This window comes from Lemur catta, chromosome 11 (assembly GCF_020740605.2).
Source record: "Lemur catta isolate mLemCat1 chromosome 11, mLemCat1.pri, whole genome shotgun sequence".
Taxonomy (NCBI): Eukaryota; Metazoa; Chordata; class Mammalia; order Primates; family Lemuridae; genus Lemur; species Lemur catta.
In genome coordinates this window covers 41,732,804-41,755,318 of record NC_059138.1, presented here as the reverse complement: position 1 = coordinate 41,755,318, position 22,515 = coordinate 41,732,804, and the positions used below count along the sequence as shown (strand labels likewise).

Sequence of the window (22,515 nt, the reverse complement as noted above, 5' to 3'; positions counted from 1 at the left end):
TCAACCCTGATACATTAAACTCACCTGGAAATCATTCTAAAAACTAGCAATCCCTGGACACTAACCTCCAAATTCTGATTTAATTCATCTCAGGTGGAGCCACTGGCTTTAAAACCTTTCCAAGCGATTCTAACACGTAGCCAGAGTTGAGAGCTCTTATACTAGATGATGCTAAAATAAATGAAAAACAAGAGAAGAGAAAAGTATCTGGTACAATGGTGAAAGAAAATCATGAGGATCAACAATATTTCAGGTTACAGCTGTTATGTCTTTGGAAACAAGGCTCACAAAACACATAGAATTGTAAGTATGGATATATGGAGGCCTCTTTTCCTACTACTCTGATATACTGAGTATTTTCAATTAATAATTGAAGGTGGTGGGGAAGAAATTGTCTCATTTGTAGGTTTTTCTCTATTATAAGTATGCTGCAGTGAACATCGTTCTATATATATATTGAGGACCATGAGAAAATATTTGTATGATAAATTTCTAGAAATAGAATCATGTGGTCAGAATATTTATACATTTTAAGCGTTGATATTTATCAACTGCCTATCAAAGTGGTTATAGTACTTTAGTAACGGATTATAGAAATGATCCCTGAAAGTATAGTCTTGGTTATAGCACTTTATATTCGAGTAGCATCTATTTCAACCTGTGTTTGATTTTAAAAGTGGATTGAATATACAAAGGAAACAGGGAGTAATCGAGAGTGTAAGGTTCTAAGGGAGAAGGTTTGAAGAAAGAGCAATAGTTTTGAAAACAATGTAGAGAGAAAGTGAAAAGATATAGTGTGATTGTTAGGCAGTGCTAAAGGATTGTTTGAGGCTTGTTGACATAAATTGTAAAATTTTCATTGAAGTAGCAGTTGACTGTTGCAGGCAAAGAGAAAAAGCTAAGTTCAACTACCTTTTTTTGACATTATATGGGATTGTATTTTCCTGTAGATTTATAAAGACAAAGTATTGATATAGTAGTGATTATATTGCTAAGAGTATTCCATAGAAAAACATGTGCACAAGAGTCGTATATATACAAGAACATTGACTGTAGTGCTGTTTCTAATAGTGAAAGTTTGAAATCAACATAAAAGTCATTGATGCTTCATCAGTAGTAAAGTACATAAACAAATTGGGATAAATTTACACAGTAGAATATTATGCACATACGTATATACATTTACAAAACTGCCGTCTTCCTAGATAAATTTTGTCTTGCTTTAAAGTAACATTACTCATCATAAGCATTTTCACACCATTATATAATTATAAATGTTATTTTAATGGTTGCTTAACATTCAAGCATATTTATGTGGCATCATTTATTTTAAGGCTCCAAAAATGGAGAAGGAATCATATAACAAACACCTGAGTATATTCCACTAAGATTTACTAAATTTTAATATTTTCCTACGTTTTCTCTTTTTATTTTTAATAAAATATTGCAGGTACTGTTAAATCTCCCCCATTAAATCATTCTTCAGATTCCCTTTGTAATCTCATTTTCCTCTTTCATCCTCCAGAGGTAACCACTCTACTGGTTTGGTGTTCATAATTGTACATATTTTGTTGTACTTTTGCTATGTGTGTTTGTATTCATAAACAAATTGTGCACATTTAAAAACTTTATGTAAATGGTATTTGTGCATAATCTACCTCTGTGTGTCTGTGTACGTATATCTCCAACATAATTTGATGAGAGTTTTTAGCAGGGATGTTGTATTTTGTCAAATTTTCTTTCAGTTATCTATTGAGATGATCAAATGTGTTTTCTCTTTCAGCTTGGTACTATGATGAATTATATTGATTGGCTTTTGAATGTTAAATCAATTTTGCATGCCTGGTATAAACTCCACTTGGTTGTGATGTGTTATCTTTTTTAAATATTGTTCTATTCAAATTGCTAAAATTTTTTTAGAGTTTTTGTATTATGTTCATGAGGAATAGTAGTTTGTAATTTTCTTCTCTTTTAACTTTTGTCTGGTTTTGGTATCAGGAAAATACTGGCCTTGTAGAATGAATTAAATATTTTTGCCTTTTTTTCAGTTTTCTGAAAGAGTTTATATAGAATTAGTATTAAGTCTTTCTTAAATGTTTGGTGGAATTCACCAGCAAAGCTATTTGTCCCTAGAGTTTTCTTTAAGAGATTGTTTTTAAGTACAAACTCGCATAGACACACAGTCACACACACACACACACACACACGCACGCGCACACACACGTATAAACACACTCTCCAGTATATTTTTATAATATTTATACTATGTACAGTATTAAACATGCTTTGGTTATTTGTGTCTTTCAAGGAATTTGTCCATTTATCTAAGTTGTCAAATTTATTGGCATAAATTTGTAATATTCCATTAATAACCTTTTAATATCTGTCAAATCTATAGTGAAGTTACTTTTTCATTACAAAATATTGATAATTTGTGCCTTCTCTCTTCCTTTTGACATTAGTCTAGCTTGGAGTTTTCTCAATTTTATTGATCCTCTCAAAGAACCAGCTGTTGATTTCATTGTTTATTCTATTAATTTCTACTCTGATCTTTATTATTCCCTGTTCTCTTCTTACTTTTGGCTTAATTTGCTCTTATTTTTCTATTTTCTGAGGTCATTGATTTGAGACTTTTCTGCTTTTGTAATGTAAATATTTTGGATTATAAATTTCTCCCAAATTCTTGCTTCTCTCAAATTTTGATATATTGTTTTTTATGTTTATTTAGTTCAAAATAATTTCTAATTAACTTTTTGATTTCTTCCTTGAATCATGGATTATTTGAAAGTGTTTCCAAGTATCTAAGGCTTTTCCAGATATTTTTCTGTTATTGGTTTCTAATTTAATTTTATTGTGGTCAAGAAAACAGTTTTTAAGATTTGAGTTGCTTAAAGTTGTTGAAACTTTTTACTGCCTAGAATATGGTCTGTTTGGCAAATTTTTCATGTGCAATTAAAAAGAATATACATTATTGAGTGTTCTATAAATGCCAATTAGATTAAGTTCATAGTGTTGTTCATGCCTGTATCTTTACTGACTTTCTGTCTACTTGTTCTATCAGTTATTGAGAGAGGGGTGTTGAAATCTCAAAGTACAGTTGTGGAATTGTGAATTTCTTTTTGCAGTTCTATGGTATTTTTTCCATGTATTTTGAATCTTTGTTATTAAGTATATAAACATTTAGGATTTTTATGCTCTTAATGAATTGACACCTTTACTATTTTAAAATGAACCTTTTTATCTCTGTTAATATTCTTTGCTCTAAAACCTACTTTTTCTGATGTTATTATAGCTTCCATTTCATCATAACATGGTAAATCTTTTTCTACCCTTTCACTTTTTGTGATGTTATATTCAAAGTGTGTTTTTTATAGGCAGCATAGAGTTGGGTCTTGCACTTTTAGTTGAAACAGATCTGTTTGTTAACTGTGAGTGTGTGTGCTTAGAGGTTTCATTAGGCTTTATATTATACATCTTTAACTTATCACAGTCAGCCAATAAGTGATATACCACTTTATGTAGTGTAAGACTCTTACAACAGTATACTTCCATTCTCTTACTCCATCCTTTGTAATACTGTGATCATATAGTTTAATTCACTGTATTATTATCTTTTCTTTAAGCCATCTATTATCTTTTAAAGAGATTAAAACTATATATTTTATGTTTACCATTTTCAGTGCCATTTTGAAATAATTACTACACAAGTGGCTGCAGTTGTCGATATCTTAATAATTTTAGATCTCCAGGATGATGAAAGACTTGTTTTTTTCATTTTCATCTCTCTGTCAGCTAATGTAGGCACCAAATATATATTTGTTGAAATTTCTACAAGTCATTTCTATTATGTGACTGGCAAAAGGGGAATATGACCTGGATAATTAAAAACTTACCCAATTCTTAATATTTTATGATTTATCTATTTCAAAGAAATTTCCTACTATTTCTTCTGCTCAGAGCTCTATTACAATAGAGCAGAAGAGTATCTCAGCTACCTTCTTGATAGTTCTGAGTTATCTTTTTGAATATCCCTGCTCTAACTCAGCAACAGTTTAGAGAATGTCTTAATTCTCCCTACTTCTGCATTAGATATTTTTTTAATTGATACATAATAGTTATATGTATTTATGGAATACATGTGATATTTTGATACATATATGCATTATATAATCAAATCAGGGTAATTGGATATCCATAGGATATTTGATGCTAGTCTCTCCTGGCATGACACTCAATTTGAATGTGCTGGGAGTGGTGGCTGCTCATCTCCCATTCACAAGGCACACCCAGGGCTCCCAACCACTGCTCCCATTCATTTCCCACAACAGATTCTTTATAGGAAATTTCGTGGGTGATGGTGGAGAACTCCCTTGCCAGGCCACCCAGGTTTGAATCCTGACACTGTCAATTTACAGTCCTATGACATGGCCAAGTTACTCAAAAAGTATAATGCTACCCAACTTATTGAGTTGTCAAGAGAAATCAAAGATATAATGCATGCAAAGAGCAGAGTACAGACCCTCACACAAGGTTAGAGCTCAATAAGAATTAGTTTTTATGAATATTGTCATTTACACAAAGAAACCTCTCATATAATTCCTTACTTTGCTATATTCATCAGCCATTTCTTTTTCTTCTTCTTTTTGCTAGTAGATTAATATTTATTCTTAAACATTACATATATATTTGGACAGAGGATAAGTTTATAAAAGAAAAAATTGAAGTTTTCTAAAATATATTACTGAATATCTTAAAAATTACCAGATTGTTTCAGCAGAAAAGAGTACTCTAAAGTATTTTCAGTATTTTGCTGTAATGCATTACAGAATCAACTATATTGGATTGCCTAACCTAATATAATTCTCTTTTTTTGCGTTATTTTCATACACTATGCTAATTTTACTAAGCTATGGTCCTAAACTTTGTGTGTGTATATTGTTCATATACAACTTTATTGTGTAACTCTTAATATCTATGTCAGGATATAACAAATTTACTATCAAATATAAAATATGACTGTGAATACCCCTGTCTCCAACAACTGTAACCTGATTCCCATGGTCAACATGTAGCATACATACAACATGATAAAATGTGTTCATGAAGTTTAGGAGCACTTAGAAGCTCAATATTCGATCCCTGTATTAAATGTCTGCTGAATTCCATAGCCCACAGAAGCATTACTAATATAATTATATCCTAAAATGGAAGCAAGGTCAGCAGGATACTGTTATATACCATAAAAAGATACAATGGCATCAGTCAATACCTATTGTATGGAGAGGCTCCTTCACTGCTTTACTTAAGGAACAGATGTGTTTCCACTCCTAGTGCAGCATCACAAAACATGATTCCCCTGGAAACTACCTGTTCAAATTAGGTCAAAGATTTCTTGAGAACAGCCCTGCCTTGCTTCTTGAGAGCCAAAAATCTATCTCCCTTACTCGAACTTTTCCCCTATTTTTGTTTCTGTGTATTAGAATGTTACCTGGTTAATTGTATTTAAGAAGTTTTCAAAAGAAAAATGTACACATATGTGAAATGTTATACTTAATGTTGGCTACACTATCAGTAATGGTCATTTTTTGTCTATGTTGGGCAGTACATTCAGAGGCTGGCATTTAAGTTGCATCTTGTTGGTTTATGAGTCTAGGAGACAAGAGTATCAAGACATACAGCATCAAAAATCTAATACCAGGGTGGGCAAACTACAGCTTGCAGATCAAATCTCCCTGACACTTTGTAAATAAAGTTTTATTGGAACACAACAATGCTCATTTATTTATATATAATCTGTGGCAGCTTGCATTTCTAATAACAGAGTTTAGTAGTTGCCACAGAGAGGATATGGCCAGCAAAGCCTAGAATATTTACTGTCTGGCCCTTTTAGAAAAAGTTTGCCAACCCCTAACCCAAAGAAATAGTTTGGATTTAACTGGGGAGATAAAGAGCTACTTAAATTTGTTCCAGCATGTTAAACATATGCATATTATTGATTTTGACATGGATTCACTGATGCCCTGTAGCCTAGTTTTGCCAGTCTATGCCTTCACAGTTTTGTATAATACCATACTCTCTAGCCCTTCGTTTAGGGGACAGCACTTAATACTTTAGGATTGAAAGCCAGAGGACCCTGCTAGCTGCTCGTTGTACTTTGGAGAACATTCTGAATCAGCTGTTGACTGCTGGTATTCTCATCTCTATTTTGCATTATGTCTCAATTAATCCTGGCTAGTAAGTGTGTTTTCTTTTCTTTTTTTTTTAAGTGTGTTTTCTTATTCTCTTTAAAGAGGGTAAGGATTTATCTCAACTTTGTAAACATTTTCTCTAAAGAATCCAGTATTTATTTTGATAACATTATTAACTCAATATCTCTTTATGCTTGGAGTACCTTGATTAGCTCTCTTTTGAAATTCCCTTAAAATTTTCTTTTGTATTTTTAACTCATACAACTTCCCTTAATCTCACATGATAATTGCAACTCTCAGGAACAATGATTTGAAAGTCTGTAGAGTCAAGGGTGTTTGTTACAGTGTAGTTTTATTCTGTTATGTTTATGTAAAAATTTCCAGCAAAGGTCTCAAATGAATACTTGACAATTCACAATACACGGTTCTTTACTCTGTATCACTTTTCATTTGCTCTCCAATTGGGAATGAAACACAGTGGCCTAGGATTAAGACCACGGGGTCCTGGGGGTTATGATAATTGGATAGAAACTGAGTCCTGCTGCCCTTCACACCTAAGGGACCATGTGGACACAGGCTATGGGGCTGCTGGCTGTGTGTCCAATGTTAAAGTCTCAAAAAGGCAGAAAAAGTATTCTGCTCTCCTCCTCCTTTTTCCTTCAGAGGCATACACTTGTCTATGGACTAAAAATCTAGGCACTTGTGTTTTTTTTTTTTTTTCTCATGATGATGATTATTTGATTTGATCAAGTCACTTTTCTCTTTTTCCCTTCTTTTTCTTGAGGAGGAGCCAGGCCATGCAACTCAACATTTAATGGCTGGTGCCAGTGACACTGGTCTGAGCAGGGAGACTTGCCTGTCTCCAAAATTTGAGCAGATGTTTTCCGTATCTGAATCCCCATGGGTATGAAGTTCAGAATTAAGGGCCTATCAGCTGTGGCTGAGTATATTTCTACTTTAATATTCCTCAATTCTGTAATTTTTTTTTTTAAATAGAGAAGTTGAGCTGTAAATTTCTATTCTGTTTTCCATCAACTATATGATAACCATCAATTAATACAATTAGCTAGTGTTGTGAACATTAAGTCATACCAGATGTATAGGGGATTCTTTAGCTCAAGATTTTTAGCAAGAATAAAAGCATCTCATTCAGGGCAGCTGGTGGGTGCTCATTAATATTTTGTCCCCTCCTGTCTCCCTTCTTTGCTTCTTCCCTCTGTGATAATTTGATGTGTGTGTACTTGAGACCCTCAATGAAAACAAACAAACAAAAAAAACTGATCACTCAAATATGTGATTTATGCCATATAATCTGGCAAGCATTTCAATGTTTTGAAATCCCTGAATAGTTAACTGCCTCCTTACCTTCATCTGGATTTTCTGATACTCTGTAGACTCTGTATTCTGTGGTCTACCTTGAGCCTTTCAGAATATAGATGCCATAGAGACATACGGTGATACTAAAAGTTAATGTCATTGTAAGATTCTAATAGTGATAAAATGATAAAGTTATGATCCACTAAACCTTCTATGCAATGAAGGCCACAGAGTAGTGTCTGCAGTGCTCAGAGGACCGGTGGTCTCCGTGCAGTGTAGTTCTGGCCCAGATTAATTTTGCATGAGGAGAATATAAAAGCTTCAAACTAAATATATATTGTTTCTATAAAAAAGTCGCTGATCTTTTCTTTTTCTTTAAGCTTTCTTTTCTGTAATCTTGAAACATTATCTGTTAAATAATAAATTAGGGAATCAAAAACCTCTTTTCATTAATCCTATAGAATGCCAAATATAGAACATATCTAAATTAAATATTGAAGAATTAAAATCGAAAGTTCAAAAATAAATTAATTGGTAACAAAAGGGCCATTCATCTTCTTCCAATCTCTTAAAAATTTCAGGATAATTAATAGCCAAGTGAAGAATCTTGAGATGATGGTTTGCTGCCTTACTTTATTGAGAGTACAGTGTTCATCTATCCTGGAGTGAGTTAGCTATGTTATATCTATATATTGTGCGAATGGATCAAAAAGCCAAGCCTATAGATATCAAGGAACCTGATTTTACTTGGGTGAGTCATCTTATCTAGTCATGTTTCTGTATCCATGAGCAGTGGATTATTCTGTACTGTGAATGCAAGTGAGTAAAGGCAGAATTTTTATGAGGAAAGTAATTTGTGCAACTAAAGCTTTTTCTGCAATCTGGTGGGTGGAGGAGTTGGACTTTGGTGTGAAGGAATGGATAAGATTTATAGTACAAATCTTTGGTTACCAAAATAGCTATGATTCAAATGAATGAGTGAATGAATGAAATCATTCGCTTTGCCTTAGCTTGTCTTCAGTGTGGGGGCACTTGTGTGTCCCTGATCAATGATGTCTTGGTACTATCAGTAATTAAGTATGGCCATTCAAGTAGGAGCCTTAAAATTTAAACTATGTACACATATGTCAACTTAAAATGTGATTACCCCAGATGGTGTGTTTATTCCTCAGCACTGAGATGTTGAGTCCAAGTGATAAAAGTCAGTAAAATAAACTTCAACTTTTAAATGACATTCCTCACTTCTCCTCATTTACTCTTGGTGTTTATACCAAGGACATCATTATGGAAGAGAAATCCTGGAATTGATGAAAGGATATGGTTGCATAAATAATTTGTGCCAACATAAATCTTTGAGTACTAATTCCAAAGTGCATGCTACCCATCACCTAATTTAATTTGATTAGTATAGTTGTAAACAAGCTGTAATTTAACATTTACCAAATCAGATACCTTCGTATAGGGAAATAATAAGATGCTACTATTTCTTACTTGTTGGAGATCTACAAATTTTTCATTTGTGTCTTCTATTCTTTTGACATTCACCATAGTTTTTCTTCATGCAAGAGATCTTCTACAATAGATCCTTGTTTTTTTCTTACCATATTATCGTGTATCACTGCTGATGAGCTATATTTAAGTCTCCTGTGTTTTTCAGAATTTAAGCCATATTGTTGTACACATAGGGCCAAAATAGTTTTATATCACTTCAAATAATAATGAAAGTTATTTATAAGCAGAGAAGATAGGTGCATTACTTCCCAAATTCATTTAACCTCTAAGAGAACATTCCACTGACTGTGAAACAGCAATGTGAAGTAACACAGGAGTGTGCTGGGTTGACCAGTATACTTCTCATGACTGTTTGCTTATGCACCAGTAAATCAATGGTGGCTTCTTTTCTCTGAACCCAGTACAGGGCTGTAGATTAGTCTATGGTCAATGCCAAAGTCATACCCATGTACAACTCCATGGGTTGTTGTAGTTGCATTTGACAATGAAATTTAACACTGCTTTCATTTGGGGTTTCCTGAGATGTGAGTGAAGTTAGAGCAGTAGTTCTCAGATTGTACTTCCTGGACCAGCAGCATCACAGCTTGCTAGAAATGCAAATTCTCAGGTCCTACCCAAGCCTCAGTGACTCAGGAATCCTGGGAGGTGAGAACTAGCAGTCTGTGTTTTAACAAGTCTCCATGTGGTTCTGATACATCCTACATTTTAAGAACTACTAGATTTGGGTCTGATGTTGCCTCAATCCAAACTGTTAAAATTTAAAACAGTAATTGGTGCCATATGGAATGTTAGTCTGAACTTTTATATCCAAGGTATTCTCTTCAAAAAGGTGCTATTTCTGAAAGATACCTAACATTTGTTAGTATATGCCAATGCTACTTTAAACAATCATTGACAGTGTAGTGTTTTAGGGGATGAGGGAGTGTTGAAATCACTGAGGTTTAGAGCAGCACACTGTTAAAAAAAAAATAAGTCAAAGTAACTACTGGCCTTCATTTTATGAATGGATTTGTCAAATCTTCAGTATTTTATAAAACATGCATAGGGTTTTATTGAGGCCATAAATGATTCTTATGCTTAATAGGTAATTAATTGAATCGAATTGAAGGTTTTGCTTTAAGCTTAATCCAATCCACCCTATCAGGAAATGTGAAATCTGTAAGGCTCACATTACTTTATAATTTATAACATTTGAGTCAGTGAACCAAACTTCATTATTTGATTGCTTACTTTAGCTCTGTGTCTGTATAATACCATACTTCTGGATTTTATATAATTCACAATGAGTATAGTAACCCAAGGCTTAGGCTGGTTATGTAAAAATTCATTAGAGGCACTGGCCAAAAAAAATCTTATGAATGTTTTCATTGGAAGCACACACACAAATCTGGTGATGGTGTTCACACTTGCTAATGAGTAACTGACAAACTAAAGAAGTGTCTTCAAGAATCTAAGAGTGAGTTAATTAAAGGTCGAATCCGAAGAAGTCACCCGAGCTGTCAAGATTTATTTTCTCCAGCTTGTAGTTGAAAAACACCAGGAAGAAAGAGAGAATGTATTCAGAAACATGCATAAGAACAGAATTCAGTTTCTCAGATTTTCACACAGTGTGACCCATCTGCTTAGAACACATTGACTATTAATGATCAATTCCAAGTCCATTTCTTTAGCAAATATGTGTTGGGTACTTGCCATGTAGCAGGCTCTGTGGAGCTTTCACCACATCAGAACAGATCACAATAGATGATTTCACTGAACCATCATCTAAATAATAATTCTTTCCTTTAAGCTGGTGACTTTTACAAAATTATTTTACTGAAATTATGAAATATTGGAAAGATGAGGGGAAATGTTCTTTAGAGTTACATTTATCACAAATGTCATGCTCTTTTCTTCCTAAGGCAAAAGGAGCAATGCTCCTTCATTTAAAAAGTAGAATAATAATGAAAAAAATCCATCAGCACCCCAAGTTGCCATGGTAACAAAATGACAAGTGGCCTTCATGTGATTTCACTGTGTATCAATAAGCTAACCATTTGGGAGAAAATGCATTCTCTTTAGACATGTCTTTTGAGCAAAAGTATTGTATATTTTCATTAACTCATGAAACAGGTATTATTCCTGCAGTACTTAATTTAGCAATTAATAAAATAAGCTGGGTTGTTTTTTTTTTTTTTAAAGAAATGAAGCTAAAGGAGATGAAGCAAATACAACTTTAGTAGCACTTCCTCCCTTTCAGTTCTATTTATTTTTCCTTCAGGGGAGTGGTCTGGAAAAAAAATAAGAATAAAATATTTGGATAATAAAAATTATTTTTGGACTTTTCTATACACCACTTAGGAAAGTCCTGAACAAAAATATAAGAACAATAAAAGAAGGTGAGCTTCAACTTCAGCTATATGATGTATCATCTATATTCCCTCTTTTTTCTCCACATCTTCCACCCTATTTCCGATGCTGAATGGTTACTTGTTATTGCTGTTGAGTCTTGCTTTCCTGTCAACTCTCTATGCATAATGTCTTGAGTTGAGAAAGCAACTATAATTATTTCAGCATAAAAATAAGGTAAGTAACCACTTTAGGAAATTCAACTTAACTGTTTCTTGAATCTAGTTACCTTTAGCTGCAAATTACCAATGTTTAACACTTCATTTCATTTCACATACATTTGCCTCATTTTTAGAACCATATTACTTTCCAAAGAGGTGTTCGTAAAACTCCAATTGCTTTCTCCTTCTTCAGCCCCTGCCTTGCCAATTGATTTAACACCAATTAATAGCCTTTCTTTTTGGACACATAGATCTAAAATCATGCATTCTGACTCTTGTTGTTGCAGGTGCTGTACCTGCAGGTACAATTAAATGGCCCACTAATCAGGTTTTATGAGTACTTTCACACTTTTCAAATGATTCAGCAAATGGCAAAAAACTTCTTGCAGCCTAGGCCATAGGCCATAGCTGTTTTATGTGTCTAACAAAAGACAAAAGGACCCCTGCAAGTAGTAACTAAGCAATTGTGTACCACATTTTAATGTGGAATCAAAGAAAATGGATTTATAGCTTGGCTCATGTTTCTTTACACCCAGACAATAAAAAAGGCAATTTATATCCTTAGACATAAGATTTTTTTCTTTATAAGAAGTGTTAGTCTGAATGAAGGTAACTGATTTAAAACTTTATTATAATATATTTGAAAAATAATTTACCATCAATGATATTTATTGTAATTGTAGTATTCTTAGTAGTACTATTAATGTTACTAAAAAAGAATGCAGATATTATTGGCATGGTGTGTACGCTTTTACTTTTTATAATGCCTTTTTATATCTATTATTTACCTCAGCACATGATAAGAAAATTGATGGTCAACTTAATGATGTTTTAATCCAGGATCACATGAGTAAAACATTAAAACAAAAATGGAATTCAATGTCCTTGAAATTCAATTGTAGGAACCTTGTTATCATACCATGCTTCTACTTTCTTCTTTTAAAAATGAGAGTTAATAAGTAAATATCTGTGTGTATACACGTATACCAGTCATCAGAATTCACCATGCACTGTCATATTTATCAGTCCTATGAAAATAACTGAAAGTTCAAAAATACCTGTATTGGGCACCAAGGTGTTAAGCCAAGTGACCTAAACTAAACCAAGCAATGTATGAAATAAGCGAAATATCTCTTTAAGAACTGAGTGATTTTCAAAATATAACAAGGCTCATTCTGAATCTCCCATTGCTTCCCAGAGGTCCCCAATCAAGTTGTAATACTCATCCTTGGAAAGTTTGAAGCCTACAAGTATTACAGGTCTCTCCTTCTGTTCAGTTCCTTTTCTCACAGTCTCTCTTCTCTTCAACCTTTTCCTCAATATTGTCTAATTGACCTACTAAATTGTGCAGGGGTGCTAATGATGTGGTTTTTGGTCAATTAATAGGATTTGCCCCTTTATAGCATACTATATAACTTTTTAATTTTGTTTTTTTGTTTACTCTGCCTCTTCCTATTAAAATATAAGTTCCTTAAAGGCAGGAATGTTAATCTGTGCTATTTAAAGATATATCCCAAGCATCTAGAATAATGCTTGGCACATAGTAAATACTCAAATTGATATTTGTGGCAAGAATTCGTTAAAAAAAGAAAAACTTCTGTCTATGATATCACCTCTGCTCTTCCAGGCAACAGTACTTAACTTATAATCCTTGTTGATTGCTTACTATGTGCCAGACATTGTCTTAAGTATGTTATACAAATTGTCTCATTTGTTCCTCATATCAACCCTGTGAAGATGCTACTAGTATTGCTCCCGTTTTGTAGATAAGAAACCTAGAGTTTGTGGAGGTGAAGGGCCTTGCTCAAGATATTACTGACAGCCTATGGCAGAGTCCCAACAAGCGCAGGCAGTTTGATCTCACAGCTCACACTCTTCTCCACTATAGCATACATTTTAAAGGTAGTTTCACCTTTGTCTAAACCAAGAGTAATTCTAATGGTGGAAATTTTAGGATAAAGAGGAAGCAGAGTGACACATGGCAAAATCTCAGAACAATGTAGGTCCCATACAAGACAGGAAGCTTCTGACAGATGTGCTCTGCCAAAATGAGGTGTAGACCATGAAAATAGGCACAGAATCTGAAAAAGAGGAGAAACAATACAAGACAGAGGCAAAGTGAATCCCAGGATGCTGACAAAGGATGATCCTAGGGTGGCAGCTGTGGGCTAGGTCAACACAGTGCAGATTGCAGCGGGTTAGAAGGCTCCTGGGGAGAGTTCTTCAATAGGATAAACTGGATAAAATACGAAACATGTTTGTACATTTAGAAAGATTTATCTAACAAGGAGTTTGTTAATTGAATTAATGATTACTGTAGATTTAATATGTCATTTCCATTTTAAATACATTAATCAAAAAGTTATACAAGAAGGGAAAAGTAGTTGGTACACTACAAGGTTCATCTGGGAATAGATTTATGTAGTATTATTAGTATTAATGTAAACATTAAATAGTAATCTAAGCACAAGTTTGCTCTGTTAGAAGAATGAAAAAAGGAGGAAGTTGTAAATGTGACGGGGGTAGAATTGTGTACAAAAGAGGGCCAAATTCTCATTTTGTTCACTTGAAGATCTAGAAATAATTACTGGATAAATAATTACTAATAAATTTATTTAGGATGCCTCTTGACTTTTTTTTACTTCGGTAATTATTTCTAGAGATATGCAGGCAAAGCAAATGAGTCAGCTGAAAGAGCTGAACCTGTTTGCCTCAGGATAAAGGGAAATGGGCGTGTGTGTGTGTGTGTGTGTGTGTGTGTGTGTGTGTGTGTGTGTAGGGGGTGGAGTGGTGACTAGAGTCTGCTTTTTTAAAAATAACAAGCCTCATAGAATTGCTTGAAAATTTAAAATATCTGTATATGCAACTTTGATAAAAAAAATAAAAACCAAATTTTGAAAAGAAGCAAAGGAGAAGGGATTCACTTTAGCAAGATGGATGCATAATTCCAATAAAGGGTTAGTTTTGATGGAAAAGAGAAAATATGAAGATAATGCAGATAAGAAAAATGGAAATCAGGAAACTTTAGGGAATTTGATTTTAGACTGTCTCTTGCTTTACCAAGAAAGAATGAGCTCATGTCTTTTGCAGATCAAGGCAATTGAGTATTAGAAAACGGTGGGAATGTGACAAGAAGAGGCAAGAAGCCACATATAAAAGGATTCTCAAGCATCAGTAGGATGAACCTGATATTAAATAACCTGAATTTATAGAGAACTTTGTTGGAGAAGGTTTATGGTTTTCTGTAGCAACTGCTGTCTATGAATGCAACAGCCAGTAGTGAATGTGGAGACTTGGTATGAGTCAGAAAATGGTGAAGGTGCATTAAAGGAAGGAGGATTCTAAGTTGTTCCTGGACCCTTAGTAGTGAGGGAGGCAAGTAAAGCCAGATTTGGGGGACATCAGAGAAATTAAGAGAGATCAAGGGAGGTCACAATTAGAGGAGCAGAATGAGGAAAAAAGGATGGGAGATTGATGTCAAAGATGGGGAGTGCAGCATTTGAGATTGTAGAGTAGAACTTCTTCAGTGAGGTAGGTGAGCTTTCGGTCCAACTAGGCAGTCAGCATCAGGTGGTCAACAGCAACAGTGACACTGATGCATCACAGAGGTAAGAACTCAGTCACAGAGGTCTGAGGAGCAAGATGGAGATGGAAAACCACTCAGTGAACTAAAAGTGCTGATAGTCCTCCCAAGAATAACATAACCACAAACATGTTCACTAGAATTTGGTACAGCCAAGTTACTCCAAACAGGTCAGCAGCCCTGGAAACTGCTGTCAAGTATGTGATCCTCTGCTCACATTGTGCTGGGAATGCATTACCATACTGCAAGCAGTTAATTAACCAAAGTGTGTAGCTTCTGAATTATGCAGATAAATTAGTAAGGAAAATTGAATCTTTGTTATTTGATTTTTCTTAATGATTAGAGTGTGCTCTAAATAAGTAGAAAAACAAATTGATTGCCACAACCATGTTAATATACTTCTAATTCACAAATTTAAGCACATAAGAGGATATTGAAAGTTAAGGTTCTCATAGAAACATTAATTTGAAAACATTATGCATACTAGGTGTGGGAGGTTTCTTTTTTATAGCATAAAAGCAGTAGGAAATATTGCAAAATGTGGCTCAGTTAAACAAAATAAAATAACAAATTCAGAGGAAAGTCATTAAACATGATTATGGAAAACGATTGTTTTGAAACCCCCGAAGAAGGGTTGTAAAAATTTGAGAAAATAATGCCTTCAAATCTCAAAAAACGTTTGCAATTGGAATTATTCATTTTTACCCCAAATCAATTTCCCCAGCACATTGCATTCTGACATTAGCTTCTGCCTTTCATTTGCAGTCAAGATTTGATACTAACAGACCAAAAGGAGAACTGACTGGTTATTTTCATGACCTAGCTGATAAAGGCTTCAAATTCAGAAAGCAAAAAATAAAATTTAAGGATTTAAAATACTTTTTTTTTCAGTATATAGACAATATGGGGGAGTTTTTAAATATGAAGACGTCTGCCAGTGTACTGCCTTGCTTATGTATTCGGCCTCTGTATATTTCTGCATACTTATTTGCATGTATGCATTATGTAAATTACAATCTGACCATGCAAAATGCCTTATGTAGGTGGCATAGAACAAGAAAGGAAGAAGCTCAGGGTATGATGAGGGAAGGAAGTATACCAGAAAACAAATCTGCAGCCTTGAGTACATACTCTGTTTCTGCTCCCGCTTCACATACTGGACAGCCTGCCTGGCAGGCTCTGTTCTTCAGGGCAGCTGAACAGAGCAGCTGATGCTCCTGTCACCTTGGCCCTCTGCAGCTCCATTCCCTGGATAGGTGATGCAGGAAGCAGGAGCAGTGGCCCCAGGCTGTAACTCCTGGAAGGATGTCACCTCCCAATTCAGTCAGAATTAGCGACAGTAATGAAGGAAGGAAGCCAGACCATGTAAAGGAGAGCCTGTGTGATGAAGTCAAAGACAGTTTCCTCCTGTCAAATTAGATACTATATTACCAACATTATAATTACTAATGTCATTTTAATTATTACTGAACTCCAACTGAGTGATAAATTTAATTTTAAGTAATAGTAAAGGTTTTATGGTTATTTAAACCCCAAATATACATTTACTGGCACAAATTTAACAAATGAAAATGAACAAACAGTCCCCCCATAGAAAGCAGATCATGAAAATGTAAAGGTAGGTTGCCATCTTGCTAAGATTTCTATTTGCCATTGTATTTTATGTCATAGCACAGCAATCTACAGAACAATAGAGGTCCATTCATGGGAATGAAATGTAGAAATTCCTGAGCTAGCAGACTCCTAGCCCAATATTCAAACCACCTCTTCAAAAAGGGCACAATGTTCAGCATTCTTCACTGAAAAATATAAGCAGCCATATTCCACGGCAATGGACTCTTTATAAGCTTAGTGAAGAAAAATGCTTTGTATATTTACTTTACTCTTTACCCCCTGCTATATTCTGTTGCCAAACAAACAGAAGGACAAATGCAAACTGCCAATTTGTAGGATGTACAAACAAGTGTTATTGAATATTCAAAGTATGGTAAATTTCTAAAGTTCAACAACAAATAATTTAGAGTCTCTCTTTTGTTTTTACTTTTCCTTATTCAGGCACCACAAGGCCACATAAGGAGGGTGAGGTCCCTGGAGTGGACTATATTTTCATCACTGTTGAAGATTTTATGGAATTGGAGAAAAGTGGTGCTCTCCTAGAAAGTGGGACTTATGAAGGTAAGCACAACTTTCCTGCAAAATCTGTTCCTTGGTGCATCATATTTTTCTCATTTGACTGAAATACATTAGGACGCCAGGTTGCCAATGTGCTTCTGTTTTTGGTTTGAGAATTCTAATAAGATAATTTTAAAAATGTATCCTAAAGGAAAGTTAAAATACATCTCAATTAAATATACTGTTAGCATGCCTAGAGAAATGTATATGATATACCCACTGAAGTATCCTTATGATTATCTCCTGAGGCTAAGCTGGCTAAACTGTGATCTTCCAGATTAAATGTCTTTGTGTCTAGGTGGTGTCTAAATGAGGGCAGGGGTAGGGTTCCAGTCCTGTCATTATCCCTGTGTGGCTTTCTCAAGTTACTCCACCTTACTGGCCTTCACTTGCCTCCCATGCAAAATATGGGGTAGGAAAATAGGATCTGGGAATGAACTCTAAAGCTCTGTCATGATAGCAAATCTCCTTGTGTACCCAAGTCAAACATGAACAACAGATTAAACCAAATCTTTGAATGTAGGAAATATGCTTTGGTGGAAAGAACACTGTAACATGAACCAGAATCTGTCTTGGTTACAAACCTGGCTTCATTACTTACCTGCTGTAAATATTTAGTAACTCAGTTAATATCACTAAACCTTAATATTCTTAGCTGTAAAAGGGGAGTGATAGCATTGAAAAACACAAATGAGTAACAGTATGTTGATATGATCACATTTATATGCTTCGCTAACATTTACACGTGTCTAGTTTATGTCTAATGAAGTTATATATCTGTATATATGTATAATGAAATTTTAAAATAACATAACTAAACAAAAATAGCAAATATCTTTCATTTCTACTTCACAGTTATTATATGTGTAAAGCATATGTACATATACTATTATTAAAGTCCAAAGATGCATCTAGTTTTACTGGACTGCAATTAATAGAGATATTAAAAACGAAACTTACAATGTATACATCACTGCCTAGCCCATCATTCATCTGTAGTCTACCAACCACCAAATAAGCTGGGTGTGCTATGTTAACAATTTGGCCCTCCACTTCCTCTTTCATTTGCATTACTTAACAAGGGGATACATTCTAAGAACTGTGTCATTAGGAGATTTTATCTTTGTGTGGACATCAGAGAATATACTTACTCAAACCATGATCTATAGGCTATTATGTATAGACTACTACTATCTATAGTCTACTACACCCCTAGGCTATATGGTATAGCCTATTGCTCCTAGGCTACAAACCTTTAAAGCATGTTATTGTACTGAGTACTGTAGGCAGTTGTAACACAATGATAAGTATTTATGTATCTATGCATATCTAGACATAGAAAAAGTACAGTAAAAATATGGTATAAAAGATAAAAAACAGTACACCTGTATAGCGCACTTACCATGAATGAAGCTTGCAGAATTGGAAGTTGCTCTGGGTGAGTCAGTGAGTGAGTAGTAAGTGAATGTGAAGGCTTAGAACATTACTGTACACAATTGTAGACTTTATAAACACTCTACACTTAGGCTACACAAAAGTTATAAAAAATATTTTTCTAAAATAATTAGCCTTACTGTCACTTTTTTACTTTATTACCTTTTTAATTTTTTTAACTTTTTGGCTTTTTTGTAATGCTTAACTTAAAAGACAAACGCATTGTATAGCTGTACAAAAGTAGTTTCTTTATATGTTTATGCTATAAGCTTTTTTCAATTTAAAAGCACTTTTTTTTAACTTAAAATTTTTTTTTGTTAAAAACTAAGGCACACATACATTAGCCTAGGCCTATACTGGGTCAGGATTGTCAATATCACTGTCTTCCACCTCCACATCTTGTCCCACTGGAAGGTCTTCAGGGGCAATAACATGCATGGAGCTGTCATCTATGATAGCAACACCTTCTGGAATACCTCCTGAAGGACCTGCCTAAGGCTGATTTTACAGTTAACTTTTTATAAGTAGAAGAAGTACACTTCAGTATAACAGTAGAAAGTATAATATAGTAAATACATAAACCAGTAACAGTTTTTATTATCATTATCAAGTATTATGTACTGTACATAATTGTATGTGCTAGACTGTTATATGACTGGCATCACTGTAGGTTTTTTTACACTAACATCTTCACGAACACGAGTAATGTATTGCACTATGACGTTGCAATGGCTACAGTGTCACTAGGTGATAGGCATTTTTTAGCTCCATCATAATGTTAAGAGACCACCATTGCATATGGTGTCTCTTGTTGACCAAAACATCATTATATGGCACATGACTGTAATTAATTATATAGTTTAGTGGTCAATAGTTATTCAAGAACTCAGTATTTTGAGGTTGTCAGAAGTATTAAAATCTCATCCATTATTTAGCATTCCTAAGGCAATTTAGGCTGAGACATTTGACTAAATTATGGCTGAGACATTTAGTTGCTGATTGCCACATTTGCAGGAAATAGGCAAAAATACCCAGAAAAAGGAAATGGTTATGCATTAGTATTTTATCTTCTTCATATTGTCAGGAATAAAAGATAGTAGGGATTGATTGAAAATATGTTAAAAAAAAGAAGCTGTGTTGATAATATAAAGCTGACTTATCCTTTAGTGATATGAGTGTCTAAATAAAAAAGGTGCCTTAAACTGTCTATGAAAAATAGTTTGTATAAATCATAAAAAATAATTTTATCAAAGAAGTCAGAGTACATAAACAATAAATTTTATAGAATATTTTCCTGTGGGCTTTGTGACATTATTTGGTGACAGTCATTAGTTTGCATGTCTGCCAATAATAATGTATTTAATTACTTTATTTAAATATATTTATGTGGCCAAAAAAACAATGATTTAACATACAGGAGCATTACAAAAGCAGCATGATTAACATGACTTTTCTTGTTATTTGTAAAAATAAAGTCTGTGTAAAACTGATTTTATATAAGCTGAAAAAAATTAAGCCAAATGTTCATTTTAAATTTCTGTCATTCTCATGATAAACTAGATGTCACAAAATTAAATATCAGTATTTTTAAGTATAGCTTAGATTAAATGTTAGGTTCCAGTTAATTTTTGACGGAGTTATCTTGAAACTGTGCAAACCTAATGAAGTTCTGTGAGCCAGGGTATATCACCCTCAATCTTCCTCAGACATCCCTTCAGTGCTGAGAGTTTAGTTTGCTGGCTTTAGTGCCAACTTGTTAATGTACATAGAGCTGATTATTGAATTGTAAGGCTGATTTCCATATGTGACTTTGATAATTATATCAATACTATTGCTTATAAACACACACTCTGCACATGGATAAATAGGAATCTCTTTTCTCACGTCACATAACCAACTGGGTGAGCATCTAGGAAACATTATCAAATCTCAGAATCTTCAAATTTTTCTATAATTACAGCCGAGGAACCATTAAAATTTTTCTTCTAATAAAAGTTTCTGCATTTCTTCAGTATTAGTCATAAGCTCTAGACTTAGAGCTACCACTTAGTGTGTTTTTTTGTCAGGGAATCCTAGGGAATGTCTTTTCTGCTGTTGGTGCTTTCAGAATATACAGAATAACAATCATATGCTACTCAACTAGACAAAGAAAGGGCTGAGAGCTTTTATATTTGTCAAGCTTTCACAATGTCCCTCTCATAAGGACTTTTTTAAAAAATAAAAGCTGAGTTTCTCTATGTGTTCTCCCTTTTGCAGTATTTAGGTCATTACTCCCTTCCTTCCTCCTTGCTACCCCATTCTCATGCCTTCTCAGTACTCTTTAGAGCCCTTGGCCAGACTAGAAAATCCATTTCTGGTACTCTGTGAATACACCAAAAAAAAAAAAAAAAGAAGGAATTGAGTTACTTTCAGCAGCAGTCCCCAGCCTTTTTGGCACCAGGGACCAGTTTCATGCAAGACAATTTTTCCACAGACAGTTTAGGGCAGTGGGGAGGTGGCAGAGCTCAGGCGTGATGTGAGCAATGGGGAGCGGCTGTAAATACAGATGAAGCATCGCTCACTTGCCTCCCGCTGTGCAGCCCATTCCTAAATTTCACAGAACACAATTTTTCCATGGATTGTCTAGGAGGCATGGGGGGGAAGGCAGAGCTCTGAGGCCTGGTTCCTAAAAGGCCAGAGATAGGTACTAGTCCATGGCAAGGGGATCAGGGACCACAGATTCAGCATTAAGGTTACAGACCTCCTATTAACCGTGTGGGGTCCTTAAGACAGAAGGTAACTCCCAGAATCCAACCCACAAACCAGAACAGCAAGGCTGCTAATACAAACTGGAGGTAGGAAGATAATCCTGTTTCTTCTTGTCCATCCTAAATGCTTTCCACTTTGGTGCATTTATTGTCGGGGATATTGGAACTACTTCATTTTTTTTTTATTGGCAAAGATCAAGAGAGTCTTTTATAAAATGTCTCGTTAAGCTACTCATCATTGAGAAAATCAGTTTAATAGTGTTTCTGTGCTTCACTCCTACCACTTGGTTTTAGAATAGGACCCACCTGAAAAAATATCATTAAGAGGAAAAAATATATTCTTTTAAGCATGTTTCATATGCATACATTTTGTTCATTGTTAATTATTCTAATTCTAGTCTTGGTGGATAGATGTAGCTAAAATGAACTTGGTCCTTGCATTAGAAATGAGATGTACTGCCCTGAGTTGTAGTTCTGCCTCTTAGAAACTGACTCAAAGCTTTTGCTCCAAAAGGGTAGTTTTGTTACTTGCTGGAGCCTGTATGGAAGGTCTTAATGTGCTATAGTTACCATCCATAGTTATGCCACGTGGCCCTAACCAGAATTTTAGTCAATTCTTAAAGCATTTCTTCTATCCCCACCCCCTAGTCGAAAAGCCTCATTTCATTTTACTATAGAATAACTTCTGCGTGGCCTTTCTCTATGGTCCTCTGAATGGTCCAGATTACCTGGATGTGATGGTAACCATCAGGTGTTAACAAAGTGACTTTTTTCCATGACTTAGCTCATCTCATCCCCACAGTTTCATATTGAATTGGGTTTAAAATTAAGCTGATGAATTTTATTATCAATAAATCTATTATTAATCTATCAATAAGTCATTATTGATTAATAAAAAAAGCCCACTGATGAGCCTGACATAACCTCAGATAACAAACAACATTGTGAAACTTCATGTTAGGACTGAAAATGTAGGCTTTGTGTGAAACACAGACCATAGAGCTCTTTGGATG

General features: G+C 34.4%; 1 protein-coding gene across 1 annotated transcript in view; it reads left to right on the top strand.

The window, feature by feature from the left end:
- The window catches only part of MAGI2 (membrane associated guanylate kinase, WW and PDZ domain containing 2), an 836,940-nt gene that overhangs the window by 324,822 nt on the left and 489,603 nt on the right, over positions 1-22,515 (top strand). The window contains exon 2 of the mRNA XM_045564147.1: positions 17,205-17,324. Within this exon, the coding sequence (XP_045420103.1) occupies positions 17,276-17,324 (49 nt within the window). The 5' untranslated portion in view covers positions 17,205-17,275. The remainder of the gene's footprint in view (positions 1-17,204; positions 17,325-22,515) is intronic.